At 39.5% G+C, this 14,811-nt stretch overlaps 1 protein-coding gene across 4 annotated transcripts in view; it reads left to right on the forward strand.

The window, feature by feature from the left end:
• TPP2 (tripeptidyl peptidase 2) overlaps positions 1 to 14,811 on the forward strand; it is a 76,652-nt gene that overhangs the window by 4,192 nt on the left and 57,649 nt on the right. For all 4 annotated transcript variants that reach the window (XR_001817282.2, XR_005195932.1, XM_017501381.2 and 1 more), the window contains exons 2-3: positions 4,112 to 4,240; positions 13,050 to 13,145. Coding sequence is in view for 2 of the 4 variants with exons in the window: in XM_017501381.2 (XP_017356870.1) it covers positions 4,112 to 4,240; positions 13,050 to 13,145 (225 nt within the window). In the remaining 2 variants the exon portion in view is untranslated. The remainder of the gene's footprint in view (positions 1 to 4,111; positions 4,241 to 13,049; positions 13,146 to 14,811) is intronic.

Here is a 14,811-nt window from a genome sequence, read left to right on the forward strand (position 1 = left end):
TCTGTCACCCAAGCTGTAAGACAATTGTACAGTGGCAGGATCACCGCTCATTTCAGCCTCAAACTCCTGGGTTCAAGCAGTCCTCCTGCCTCAGCCTCTGCTGTAGCTGGTACTATAAGTATGTGCCACCACACCCAGCTAATTTTTTAACTTTTTTGTAGAGACAGGCTCTCATTGTGTTACCCAGGCTGGCCTGACCTCTATTATTGTCCTGTTTTGTCATCATCTCTCTACTTATTTTTCTTCCCAGCTGATAGTAAGCTTTCGAAAAGCAAAGATCATCTTATTTATGTTAATCATTACATTCCCAGAATAAAAGTCACTGGTTAACATTTATTAAATCTTTCTCTGCCTAAAAGAATATTTTTAATATCTTTCCTGAAATTTTAAGTAAACTCATTAACTTTGTGTCCTTTAAGATAGATTGCGAACTTCCCACTGTTTGTTCTGGTCCTCTCTGCAAATGTTTGGCAAATCTTCCAACCTTCACTAACTTCTCTACCTTAAGGGTTACAGTCAAGACATACAGTAACTTAGATTCTTGACATTTTTGGGAAAAGCTTTGGGCAATTTCTGTTTTATCCAGCCAACATAGCCCAGTAAGCATTTCCCAGTCTCCTATCCAGGACCCAGGTTTTAGTACCAAAGTTCCACCCGTACTAACTCACGCATGCTTCCAGCCTCCCTTTCCCATGTGAAGCCTCCCCTTTCTCAGAGATGAGGGATATAGTTCCACTGCTAGTAGTTCACCTTCCTTCTTTCCTTTACTTCTCCCAAAACACCATGGCAAAATCGTTAGGGGATTTGCCTTTAAAAAAAAAAAAAAAAAAAACCGTCCTCTGACCCTACATTTCTGTTTTTATCTTTTTCTTTCCAGTGAAGTGGTTTCCTTTAACTAATATTAAAGTAAGAAATTCATGGGTAGAAAAATTGCATGGATAAGAATTTGTAATGAATATTTGTGTGTGTGTGTGAGAGAGATCCTTGTAAGTAAAGTAAGGTTTGGAAATAGGTGACAAATAAGCCATTAAATCCCATTAGACTTTTTTCCTTTGCTCTTACATTGATAATGAGGTTTCTCATGAGAGGGATCTGACTTGTTAGTGCTCCCTTGTTATTCTTCATCTCAAGTCCCCCAAGTTCTCATTGAGGTGAAGATAGGTGATTTGGGTTCTTAGTGCTACTCTATATCTTCAAATTATGTGTTTATTTGGAATACATTTTAAAACAGGTTATTTTCTTATATGATTAGTACATGACCTATCTAGTTTTAATTTTATAGAGTAGTATCAACTGTCTAAAGTTTCCATTTTTATGTTGATAGATTTTCTTACTTTTTTTAAATTATATTTTTGAGACAAATAGCCTATCTCTTCAAAATCAGTATCTTATTTAAGTTTTTTAGTTTTATCAGGGTTTGGCATGGTTCCCACAGTGATTTTTTTTTTTATGAATTATGACTTTGAGCTTTCTGACTATTAGAATTCTCATTTGTTACTATTATAGGACAGTTCCCAAGAAGTAAACATCCTACTTGAGAATTACCATACATGAAAATAACAGCTTTGTCTGGGAGGCCTTTATGGCCCCTTCAGCTCTCAGGCCCTCAGTTGTTCCATGGCAAGAAGACTGAAATGAGATTTGGGGTCCACCAGCCACCCATTTGCTTTGTCTGGTAAAGGAAAAAACATGTATGCCTTTGTTTTCTCCGCATCATGAATTTCTGCCTCCTCCTTTAGGGTATACCTTAATTACAGAGCTTGGAGGATATTGCGGAGGAAACACTTGGTGTTGGGGAAAGGGGCATATTGGTCAGAAAGACCTAGAACAGCGGACATTAGGCCTTGTCTCTTTTTTTTTTTTTTTTTTTTTTTGAGACAGAGTCTTGCTTTGTCACCCAGGCCGGAGGGCAGTGGCGCAATTTCAGCTCACTGCAACCTCTCCGCCCCCTGGGTTCAAATGATTCTCCTGCCTCACCCTCCCAAGTAGCTGGGATTACAGGCACCGGCCAACATGCCCGGCCAATTTTTGTATTTTTAGCAGAGACAGGGTTTCACCATGTTGGTCAGGGTGGTGTCAGTCTCCTGACCTTGTGATCCACACGCCTCTGTCTCCCAAAGTGCTGAGATTACAGGCGTGAACCACCGTGCCCGACCAGCTTTGACTTTTTAAAGAGTGTAAATTCCCCAGGTGGAAATGGAGTCTGAAGACTGTGCTCTTTCATATTACTGACAGTTTTTGTGTTTCTGTTTCTTTCTTGAGGAGGGAGTCTTTTTTTTTTTTTTTCCTCCAGTCTTTGTGTCTCTGTTTTCTGTCTGAGTCCTGCTGGTAACTCAGTACATATCCCCGATTGCAACAAATTCCATTTGGAAAGCTAGCCCAGAAAGAGTCCAAAAATTATTTATCCCACAAAAATGTATAAATATATATGCTGTTACTTGTAGCAGTCGTATTATGGCGCAAATGAAAATTTGTGAACTGGCGACAGATTAAATCTTTGAAAATCAGTCTTACTGATGAGTAACTTGTGCCTTGTAATTCAAAAATTAAATATTCATTGAATGCCTGGCAAGCACTGTGAGGTAGTGGGTATATGTTGCTGAATAAAACAGACATGGCTCTTGACCTCATGGAGCTTCTTATTCTAATGCCGGGGGGACAGATGAAGTATAATTAGAAATAGAATTATGTTCTGTGAAGGAAATGAGGTACAGTGAGAAAGAATGATCAAGTTTAGGATGGCAGCTACTTAATGGAGGTCATCGAGGAGGCCTTTCTGTGGAGTGACTTTAATAGAAAACTGAGAGAAGATGGAATCCTGTGGAACAACTGAAGAGAGAAGGAATTCCAGGCAGAAGGAACCTGTTTAAAAAGTCATGAGGCCGGAAAAAGTTTGGAATGTTTCAGGAATTGAAAGGAGGTTGGTGTGGTTCAAGTCATGAGTATGGGTTTGGCAGGGGTCACATTGTGCGAAGCTTTTTAGGCAAGTATTCTGAGTGCTCCGTGAATACACTGATGGGCTTAAAGAAGAGGACTGATAAAATACAGCTTGTTTTAATACACATTGAGTATCGCAAATTTGAAGTGCTCCAGTGAACATGTCCTCTGAGGTTCATGTCAGCTCTCAAAATGATTTTGGAGCATTTGGGACACTCAGCCTATTATTACTTTTGGTGGGGCCAACGGTGGAAACTGAGGGACTGCTTAGGAAGTGATTGGTCTCAGGAAGGCCAGAGATGATGGTGATTTGGAGAATCAGGATAGTGGTAGTGAAGATGAGATGGATTTGAGCTATCTTCTAGATAAAGAATTAACAAGACTTCCTGATAGCTTGACTGTGACAAGTTAACTGAAGTGAAGAATCAGAGGAGGATTGCTGAGTTTCTGGCATGAGCAGCTGGGTGTGGGGATTCTTGGGATGGCAAAGCCTGGAGAAAATCAGGTGGCAGCGGGTATGTTAAGCTTGAACTTTGGACTCGTTGAGTTTGAGGCACTAGTGTGGCATCCAACAATGGTACCATTAACATTTTTCCCCCTAAAGTTCTATACTTGGTCCAGCCGACAGCTCACCATCTTCAGATCTTTACTCAAATGTTAGCTTCTCAGCAAGGCCTTCCTTGAGCAGCCAGATTTATATTGAAAACCACATACCACCCATCTCCCGTCCCTGCTTAATTTTTCTCCACAGTTAATCTTCATCATCTGACATGTTCCTTTTAATTTTTTCCCTAATGCCCAGGGTGGTAGTACATCTGACATGTTCTTTATTTTACTTTTTTATTAACTGAACTGCATCCTCGCAGTAAGATTGTCAGGGATTTTTGCGTATGGATCACTGCCATATCCCCAGCACCTAAAATAGGGTGTGGCCTATAGTAAATGCTCAGTAAATATTTGTTAACTGAATGTATGAAACCACTTGAAGGATTCTGTGGTGTTTCCACGATTAAATGTCCTTATTAGTATTTTTCCAGGCTTTTGGCTTAAAACAATTCAGTTCTCTTTTTTAAGTGAATGCAGATTTTGTATATACACATAAAAATATGGGTTTGCATTGTTTTCTTTAGGAATAAAAACCTAAAATCTGCAATTTAATTTTCTTAATTTTCAGGTTACAACTGATGGAAAACCAAAAATCGTTGATATCATTGATACAACAGGAAGTGGTGATGTGAATACTGCTACAGAGGTGGAGCCAAAGGATGGCGAAATTGTTGGCCTTTCAGGAAGAGTGCTTAAGGTCAGAGCTTTGGTATTCTTTTGGAATTTTTTTTTTTTTACTGTTGCCTCAAAACATCTAATGTTTTTACCTTACATTTATGCATTGCTACATAACAGATTACCTCAAAACCTCATGATTTAAAATGACAAATATTTATTACCTAGGAGTTCTGTGAGTCAGGAATCTGGGGTGCTTCTAGTTCAGAATCATCCTTGAGGTTGCAGACTGTTAGCCGTGGCTGACTTCATCTGAAGGCTCAGCTTGGGAGAGGAATGGGGAGTTTGTTTCCAAGCTCACTGGCGGGTCACTGACAGATCTTGACTCCTTGCCATGTGGGCCTCTCCACAGCGCTGCTGTATCCAGCAGCGCCTTCCCTGAGAGAGTGATCCGAGGGAGTCCCCATGATGAAAGCCACCGTCTTTCTGTTAAAGTGATTTTGGAAGGGACCACACACATCATTTGACTATGTTCTGCTCGTTGGAAGTGAGTCAATAAATCCAGCACAGGCTTAAGGTTAAGGGATTTTACAAGAAGTGAATCATTGGGACCATTTTAGAAGAAGTCATGATTTTGTTGTTTGATGGAGCACCTAGTTTGGGCTGTATTTTTCAGTGAGGTTGCCCAATTTTATTTTATGTTTTGAATACAAAGATGGAGAAAGTAACCACATGATAGTTTTGCCTTCATCTTTTACTGTCCCTTCATAGTATTCCCAGTGAACTTGACCATGAAGAAATACTTAGGCTATAGTCACTGTTAACTTAAATGGCCAGCTTTATCTTATGCTGTGTCATTCTATGTCCTTGGTAGAAAGGCCTGGGCAAGCTCATAAAAAATAATTATAAAGCAAGCATAGAACAGCTCATGAGCTAAGGAACATGGAGGATGGCAAGAATTTGTGATCCTGTACTCTATTGTTTAAAGCAATAAGCAGAATTAGTTTGGAATATAAAATTATGATTAGTTAACTTTTCCCACCTTTTACTATCTATCTGAATTATACTTAGGCTTTGTCTTTTAGATAAGCCTTTTGTGGCAGCATACTGGTTTTCTGTGCCAGGCAATAAAGCACCACAGACTTAGCAGCCTAAAACCTTGTATATTTCTATATTTATTTATTATACACTGTTTCCATGGGGTAGGTGCCCAGGCATGGCTTTCTATGGGTCTCTGCTCAGGGTCTCACAAGACTGCAGTCAAGGTTAAAGGCTCAGCTGAGGCTCAGGCTTCTTTTCCAAGTTTACATGATGGAAAAATTCATTTCATTGCAGCTGTGAAACTTGTGATAGCTTGCTTCTTCAAGGCCAGTAAGAGAATCTCCAGCTTTGGTGATGACCCCAGTCTCTCTTTCAAAGAACTCACCTGATTAGTTCAGGCCCACTGAGAATCATCTACCTTTTGATTTGCTCAGATTCCTTAATTGCATCTGCAAAATCCCTTTACCTTCTTTACATACCATAATGTAATCATGGGAGTGACATCTCATTATATTCATAGATCCCAACTTCACTTAGCGGAGGAACTATGCAAAGTCTTGGGTCTTCTTAAGAATCTGCCCCTCTTGGACAGCTGGCAGCCATTAATATCCAAGTTATACTTCCTTTTCCGTGTATTATGAACTGAATATCTGTGTCCCCACCCCCAGCTCAAATTCATATGTTGAAGCCCTAACCCTCAGTGTGATGGTATTTGGAGGTTGGGCTTTTGGGAGGTATTTAGGGTTAGATGAGGTTTTGAGTATGTGTCCCCTAGGATAGTATTAGTACCCTTATAAGAAGAGACTCCAGAGAGCTTCCTGTCTCCAGGTCATATGAGGACGTGCAAGAAGGTGGCCTCTGTAAGCCAGGAAGAGGGTTTTCACCTGAACTCAACCATGCTGGCACCCTGATGTTGAGCTTCCAGCCACTAGAACTATGAGAAAATCAGCTTCTGTTGTCAGTCACCCAGTTTACAGTGCGGGTTGAGAATCCCTGTCTGAAACACTTGGGACCAGAATACTTTTTCTTGGGACCAAATTTTTTTCAGATTTTGGAATATTTTCATTGTGTATACCGGTTGAGCCTCCCTTATCCAAAATCGGAAATGCTCCAAAATGAGTGCCAACATGACACTCAAAGGAAATGGTCAATAGAGCATTTCAGATTTTCAGATTAGAAGTGCTCAGCCACCTGAATTACCCTAGCGTTCAGCCCATCTTCCCCCAAGTCAACCTTATGATTAGAATATATTGCAAAGGGAAACTTGGAATTCCTGTGAGTTATGGTACTCTGGGAAACTAAAGAGCATTCCTAGTAAGTCCTGCAGGCTTAGAGCCATATAAAGTATTACTTGATTCTTTATTTATTAACTTATTTTGAGACAGAATCTCACTCTGTCACCCAGGCTGAAGTGCAGTGGCACAATCTTGGGTTACCACAACCTCTGCTTCCTGGGTTCAGGTGATTCTCCTGCCTCAGCCTCCCGAGTAGCTGAGATTACAGGCATGCGCCATGACACCTGGCTAATGCTTTTTTTTTTTTGTATTTTTAGCGGAGATAGTTTTGCCATGTTGGCCAGGCTGGTCTCAAACTCCTGACCTCAAGTGATCCACCTGCCTCAGCCTCCCAGAGTGCTAATATTATAGGCATGAGCCACTACGCCTGGCCTCATTTATTTTTAAACAGCTGTAGTAACCCCTGCTTTAGATAAACCCCATGAACTAATAAGATCACTAGTACTCACAAGTAGAATTATATATGTACCATGTATATTGCTCTTAAAGTCAAAACAATTACAAGGTTCGTCTTTTCTCAGCTTGGCAACATATTTCTTTAATTCTACTGTTAAGTATTCTTAGCCCATCATTGTGGGTTTTTAAACTTAATTTTTAATTGTGTTCAGTATGTTTTAATAGTTTAAAAACACAAATATTTTTACAAGGCTTCTAACAAGAAGAGTTCAATCCCCTGTCCCACCTCTCCCTACTGTTTTCTGCTTCAACATGACCATCAATACATTAAATTATCTTCAAAGTTTAAAATAACATGCTAGTATAGTCTTATGTCTTTATTTGTAGAATTAATATGTGAAAGAAGAGCATTTAACTCTCAAGTCCTTTACTTCCAGGAAATCGGCGTTATCTCTTAGATAACATCCTCTCCATTGTTTTCGCTGTGTTTTTCTGGAACTTTGTAATTGAACATTGGACCTCTTGAATTGATCCTCCAGTTTTTAAATTTTCTTCCACCTTTTCTTCACTGCCTTTATCCTTCACCTTCCTGAGAGATTTCTAGCATTTTCTCAACATTGTAACCCTTGTGTGAGTTTTGTTAAATTTTGCCTATTTTTAATTGTAAAAGCCCCTTCATTTTCACTTGGAACATATTTTTGTATCATGTGTGCAACATTTATCTCTATGAGATACATTTTAATTTTTTTTAATTTCATTGTTTCTTCCCTCCCCTTCCCCCATTCTCCTTTCTTAGTCTCCTGTTCTGCTTCCGCTTCTCCTTTCTCCTTTTTCCTTCACCCTCTCCTTCCTCCTTCACCTCCTCCTCTTCCTTATTCTCTGCTTTTTACTTTAGATATTTTATTTAGGTGTCTAATCATCCCTGGCTGTCTTATTTTAGCAAGTAACAAGAAAAGGTGATTGGAAGCTCTTCTGCTTGTGTAGGTTCTTTTGGTGGGTTTTACTATAGAGTACTGATAACATTTGGGGGGACCCCCATAATATCAACACACTATATTTTTTCCATTGGGATGCCCAGTTACCTGAAAGAAGTCCTTAGCCTATTTGGCCTAGGGTCTAGGGGAGGAGTGAGTGAAAAGTCTGGCTGCAGGTATTCAGGTAGCTACACATGCAAGGGGCCTGGAGCAAAGTCATGCAGACTCATTTTTATGTCTCATCCCTCTTGTATTAGTTCTTTTTCACACTGCCGTGAAGTGTGAGACTGGGGAATTTATGAAGAAAAGAGGTTTAATTGACTCACAGTCTGCAGGCTTAACAGGAAGCGTGACTTGGTAGTCTCAGGAAACATACAATCATGGTGGAAGGTGAAGGGGAAACAAGATATGTCTTCTCATGGTTGAACAGGAGAGAGAGCCAGCAAAGGGCGAAGTGCCACGCTTTTTTTTTTTTTTTTTAGATAGAGTTTTGCCCTTGTAGCCCAGGCTGGAGTTCAGTGGCATGATCTTGGCTCACTGCAACCTCTGCCTCCCAGGTTCAAGCAGTTCTCCTGCCTCAGGCTCCCAAGTAGCTGTGATTACAGGTGCCTGCCACCATGCCCTGCTAATTTTTGTATTTCTAGTAGAGACAGGGTTTTACCATGTTGGCCAGGCTGGTCTTGAACTGCAGACCTCAGGTGATCCACCTGCCTCACCCTCCCAAAGTTCGGGGATTACAGGCGTGAGCCACTGCACCCGACTGCCGCTCATGTTTAAACCATTAGATCTTGTAAGAATTCATCATCACAGGAACAGCAAGGGGGAAATCCATCCCCATGATCCGGTCACCTCCCGCCAGGCCCCTCCCCTGACATGAGAGGATTATAATTCGACATGAGAGGATTATAATTCGACATGAGATTTGGGTAGAGACACAGAGTCAAACCATATGACCTCTTCTTTGCTGTGTTGACAAAGTTGACATTTCAGATTTTCTCTGGAGGGTTACCTGTTGGTGAAGTTTGGGCAGGATGAGGGATGGAGCAATGGGAGTGCTCCTTATACAAATTTTCCGCCAGTCTTCTTAGTTAGAACTGTCTTCTCTATCCATCCATAAAGTGTACTCACACACATGTTCAGTTTAATTTTTTTCAGGGATGTACAGGTGTTTAGATATTTTGCAGTAGTCATTAAAAGGAAGAATTATTAATCACTGGGATTCTCACTAGTTGGATCTCTGCAACTCTTAGTACACAGTTTTCAGAAAGCAACGCAATGAAGTCTTCAAGTTTCTTTGATGTAGTCATGCATTTATTTATTTATTTAAGATGGAGTCATGTTCTTTCGCCCAGGCTGCAATGTAGTGGTGCGATCTCAGCTCACTGCAACCTCTGCCTCCTGGGTTCCAGCAGTTTTCCTGCCTCAGCCTCCCAAGTAGCTGAGATTACAGATGCCTGCCACTGTGCCTGGCTAATTTTTTGTTTTTTTCAATAGAGGTGGGGTTTCACCACGTTGGCCAGGCTGGTCTCAAACTCCTGACATCAGTTGATCCACCCGCCTCAGCCTACCTAAGTGCTGGGATTATAGGTGTGAGCCACCGCACCCTGCTGTCATGCTTTGAAGTGAACTAAATGTTTATAGCCTATTTTTTTCCACTTAGCCCATAAATTACTAACAAACTTATTTTTCTGTCAGTTTAATATCAACTAATAGGTGCTTTGAACACTTCAGTAGTCTCATTCTCAAAGAATGATATTCCTAGGCCTTCTTGAGAAACCAGTGGTAAGTTACTTATGGCCTACGGTACTCCCATGAGCAGATCAAAGTACAAAAGTGAATAGAACTTTAAAACCTTACATTGTAAAATATGCATACTTAAAGTACATAAACCCATTATGTACAGTTTTATGAATCGTTATAGCAGATCAAGATAAAGAACATTGTTGTACCTCAGAAACTTCCTGCATCCTCCTGAATCATAGCCTGTTGCAACTTTTGTGATAATCATTTCTTTGCTTGTTTGTGTGTAGTTTTACCACATTGGTGTGGCTATATAAAATATATTGTTTAGTTTTGGCTAGTTTGAACTTTACACGAAGAGTCTCATTTCATTCATAAAATTTCAGTATATGTTGTTTTTCCCTTGGCATTATGAGATATGAAATTCGTAAGACTTGCTCATGTTGTCACAGGTAGCAATGATTTATTCAGTTTCATTGCTGTGCATATGCCATGGCTTGTACCTAGCACATCCTATCCATTCTATGATGTATGTGTATCCTGTGCTCATGTATGTGGGTACCTCCAGGATGTATGTATAGGAGTAGAATTGCTGAATCATGGAGATACATCACTAGGTCCTGCCAAACAGTTTTTCCAAGTGTGTGTGCGTGCGTTTGTTTTTTTAGTTGGACAGGACATCTCCTTGACGAAGTGTTTGTATTAAAAGACATTTCCAGGCCAGCCGCAGTGGCTCACGCCTCTAATCCCAGCACTTTGGGAGTCAAGAGCAGGTAGATCAGCTGAGGTCAGGAGTTCAAGACCACCCTGACCAACATGGTGAAACTCCCTCTCTACTAAAAATATGAAGATTAGCTGGGCGTGGTGGCATGCACCTGTAATCCCAGCTACTTGGGAGGCTGATGCAGGAGAATCACTTGAGCCTGGGAGGCAGAGAGGCTGCAGTGAGCTGAGATGGCGCCGTTGCACTCCAGCCTGGGTGACAGAGCGAGACACCTTCTCAAAAAAATGTTAAAAAAGACATTTCCATTAGCAGTGTGTAATAGCCGTTTTCTGACCTCATGATCATAGAGATATTCTCCTATATTTCTAAGAAGTTTCACAGCTTTTTTCTTCTGTTTGTTCTAGAATTCACCTGGAATTGATTTTATATGCTTAGTTTGAAAGGAGTTCTATATCTTTTTTTCCATAAGAAGACCCAGTTGTCCCTACACCATGTATTCCACAATTTTCACTCTAATTTTTGGTACCTTCTTTTCACTTGGCACCCTTCAAAATGTGGTGAGCTTCTAAAGTCTCCTTCATGTTTTTCTTTGTCCCTTCCTTTTTGGATGTTTCCTCCACTTCCTTTATTCTAATTTTAGTAGCATTTTGGAAGGAAGCACAGTGCCTTTTTCATTTTACCACATTTAACTTGAAGTCATTTTAAAAATTAATACTTATCCTTAAATATTTTTGGGTTTTAAAAAAAAAAAGATAAATCCAGGCATAATGAATGAGTTGGCCAGATTTAGCATGGTACTTAGATGCAGTGACAGCCAAAGGAAATGGTGTGCGTGTGCACTGGCCTGTGTGATGAGGCTGGCAAGGCTGAAATCATTTTGAAGCAAAAAAAAAGCCTCTAAAAGGGCTTTAATGCATGGCACTATAACACTCAGATGACACTTAGCCTGTTAAGAAAAATGTTCCAATTGTTAGGCATCCTTTCTTTAAGGGAGTCAGAAAAATGAGGTGTAATTGGTAATTACAAAGATTATATATAGCATGACAATCGGTCTTAATACTTGTAGTTACTGTGTAATTGTAATCATTTTTAAGATATCAACTTAAAATGGTCAAATGTAAAGATTTTATTCTTAGAGGTACCAAAATAACTTTTCTTTATGTAGATTACTCAAATATGCAAAGTAAAATTTCATAATTGCCTCATAAAGTTAGCTTTATCTTGGCTAAAGTTAGACCAGATAGCCCTGATTATAATTTTTATCTGATTTTTTTTAGTGTAATTTTTGTAACTAGCCTGCCTTCGCAGTAAGGAAAATATATATAGTTATGAATTGAGAAATGTCTGGTTCTGTGGACTGTGCAGACTTTGATCTCATTTATGATTATAAATTATGTCTATGGGATTATTCTTATTGTACTATATTTCTTTTTAAGTGTGGTTAAATATGACTTAACACCTTTCTATTTTGCAGTTATTTTAATTAGTTTCTTTATTTAATCTTTTGGGATTTTATGATTTTCCATAATGTCTTTGTATAAAGTTGTCACTAGCCAAGGATTACTAAACCACTTGTGTAGTGGGACACAAGTGAATAAATGCTCTGAATTCGAAAGCTGGTGATTACTTCCCTTTTTGTTGCTGCAGTGCTTTCTTATTGCTTTGCCATGGGCTGTTGCAAAAACATTGAAGTTCAGAATTCCTGTTCTCTAAAGAAGGTCCATAAGTTCTGAGTGAAAAGTGCTAACTTGTGTGCCAATGTATTTGAAATTTCACATTCTCCAGACATCCAGTTGATTTGGAAATGATTAATGGCACACAGGCCTTTAAAACGTCACTATTTAGTATTAATAGCTCCTGAAGCTCCGTGAATGATTGTTTTCCTCTAGTTCTGAGGAAATTTCATCCAAAAGTTTTCTGCCTGGGAAGTGGTTGGATGAAAGATGTGCGGATGAGTTAAAGATACTGCGTAAGTGAGGATTGATGAGTCTCCCAGCTCTGGGTGTTTCAGCCTTATCATTTATATATATTTAAAAGCTGGTTTTGATGACCATGGTCCCTATCTTTTCTTGACTGATGATTCAAGTTGATTGATGCTCAATTCACTTTGTTGTTCACAGGAATAAGGTAGAGGTTTTCTTCCTTTTACAGGTAAAGAAGTAGAAGCCTGTGGGTTCCCTCTAGTTAGTGACAGAGTTTGTATTCAGAGCCAGATTTATCTGACTTTAAATCCCATATCCTTCATACAGAATTTTTGGTTTCCATGAGAGAGATAGGTTCCAGTTTTCAACCTTCGTGTCGTTTGGGCAAGTAATTTGATTTCTCTTTCTGCTTTGCTTTCTCTATTTGTAAACTAGGCATCCTGTTTACATCGCTTTACTAAAATTTTAGTGTTTTAAAATACTTCGAGAGTTTAAAAGACTATTACAAGATTTTAGCAGTTTATTGAGATAGTATATATTGAAAGCACTTTTTAAACCATGAAGCATTGTACAAATGGAAGGTATTTTTCTAGTTGAATTGTCTTATTTATGGATGAGAAAAAAGAAGTGATAAAGATATTAAGTGATTGCTTAGAGTATTAAACACATGTTGTCATACATGACCTTTCTTATTAAGCTATTAAAATAGAATTAATATACTTTTTTGCTCAGTAGTCCATCATTGGAATTGGAAAGCGTTTAGTGAATGAACAGGTTACCTTTTTTTTCTTTTCTGTAGATTCCTGCAAGCTGGACAAATCCCTCAGGCAAATATCATATTGGCATCAAAAATGGCTATGACTTCTATCCCAAGGCTCTCAAGGAAAGGATACAGGTAATGTACAATCCGGTACCAATGACTTGTTGTATTCTTCTGACTTGTCTTCTTCCTCAGATTTTATTCCTACTAAAGAAAAATATTTCATAAAATTTCATTAACTCAGGTTTTTTGGGAAGGTTGATGGTTTTTAAACAATAACTGCTTAAGGATTCTGCTCAATGGAATGTCATCCATTTAAAGTGATTCTTAATCTTGGATATATAGCTAAGCTTAGGGAATCTGTGAATACACTGAAGTTATATTCAGATTTTTGTGTTTTTCTGGGAAATGGGATATAGCTTTCACTGGATTTTCGAGAACATTTTTACTTGAAAAAGGCTAAAGACAGTTGATTCAAAGTCCAGACCACCTTTTCGTTTCTGTTCTGTAGTTTCTGTGATATGTCTCGCCCCTGTTGTTTTCGGTTTAACTAGCCTTCTTGCTCCCAGTTAATCATCATTTAGTATTAAGTGTTAATCAGACCTAAAACTGCTGTAGTATAAGAACACCAGTGTGCCGTTAGAAATATGAGTTGTTGGTGGTGGTTTTTTAATTTTTGGGAGACACGGTCTTGCTCTGTCGCTCAGGCCAGAATGCAGCGGCATGATCACAGCTAACTACTGCCTCACCCACCCAGGGTATCTTCCCATGTAGCTGCGACTACAGGTACACGCCACCGCACCCATCTAATTTTTGTATTTTTTGTAGAGATAGGGTTTTGCCATGTTGCCCAGGCCAGTCTCAAACGCCTGGGCTCAAGTGATCCACCTGCCTCATTCTTCCAAAGTGCTGGGACTATAAGTGTGAGCCATTGTATGACTGCATTTTTATACAGTATATTAAATTTAATCTGTGTTGATAAGATACAATTGAATATGCAAATATAGTGTGGTTAAGTTAAAGTGAACCATTCCTTTAGCTGCATTGGGAGGCACTATGAATTAAAGACACTGGAGATAAAGGTTAAAACCGATTTCAATAACATAGAACCTTATCAAGTCAAAGGGGATGTAAAAAAAGAGAGGGAAGAAATTGAGGAAGCCTGCATTGTCTGTTAAAATGCAGCCGTAGTCTTATCTAGTTCTGTGCTTACACTTGGCTTATGGTATTTCCCAATCTTGTATGGGCCCAGAATACCATTTTCTTACTTTTAATGACTGGGAATTTAGTCAGTTTTCTGATGTAATAGTAGATATTCTAGGAGAAGGAAAGGTTTTAAATTGGGCAATATGATACATAAAAATACACCTGGATGTGTCTTGGTAAACTTGTCTTAAAACCTACATGCAATTAATTGACTAACCAGTTTTTGGTAAGTGATCCTGGCTTTTATCTACTTCATTAGAAACTTTTTTTTTTTTTTTTTGGGGGGGACGGAGTTTCGCTCTTGTTACCCAGGCTGGAGTGCAATGGCGTGATCTCGGCTCACCGCAACCTCCGCCTCCTGGGTTCAGGCAATTCTCCTGCCTCAGCCTCCTGAGTAGCTGGGATTACAGGCACCTGCCACCCTCTGTGGCCACCTTTTGTATTTTTAGTAGAGATGGGGTTTCACAATGTTGGCTAGGCAGGTCTCAAACTCCTGACCTCAGGTGATCTGCCCACCTCAGCCTCCCAAAGTGCTGGGATTACAGGCATGAGCCATCGCACCCAGCCAGAAACGATTTTGTAAAACCTCTGTATG

Source organism: Cebus imitator, unplaced genomic scaffold (genome assembly GCF_001604975.1).
Source record: "Cebus imitator isolate Cc_AM_T3 unplaced genomic scaffold, Cebus_imitator-1.0 Scaffold14, whole genome shotgun sequence".
NCBI lineage: Eukaryota > Metazoa > Chordata > Mammalia > Primates > Cebidae > Cebus > Cebus imitator.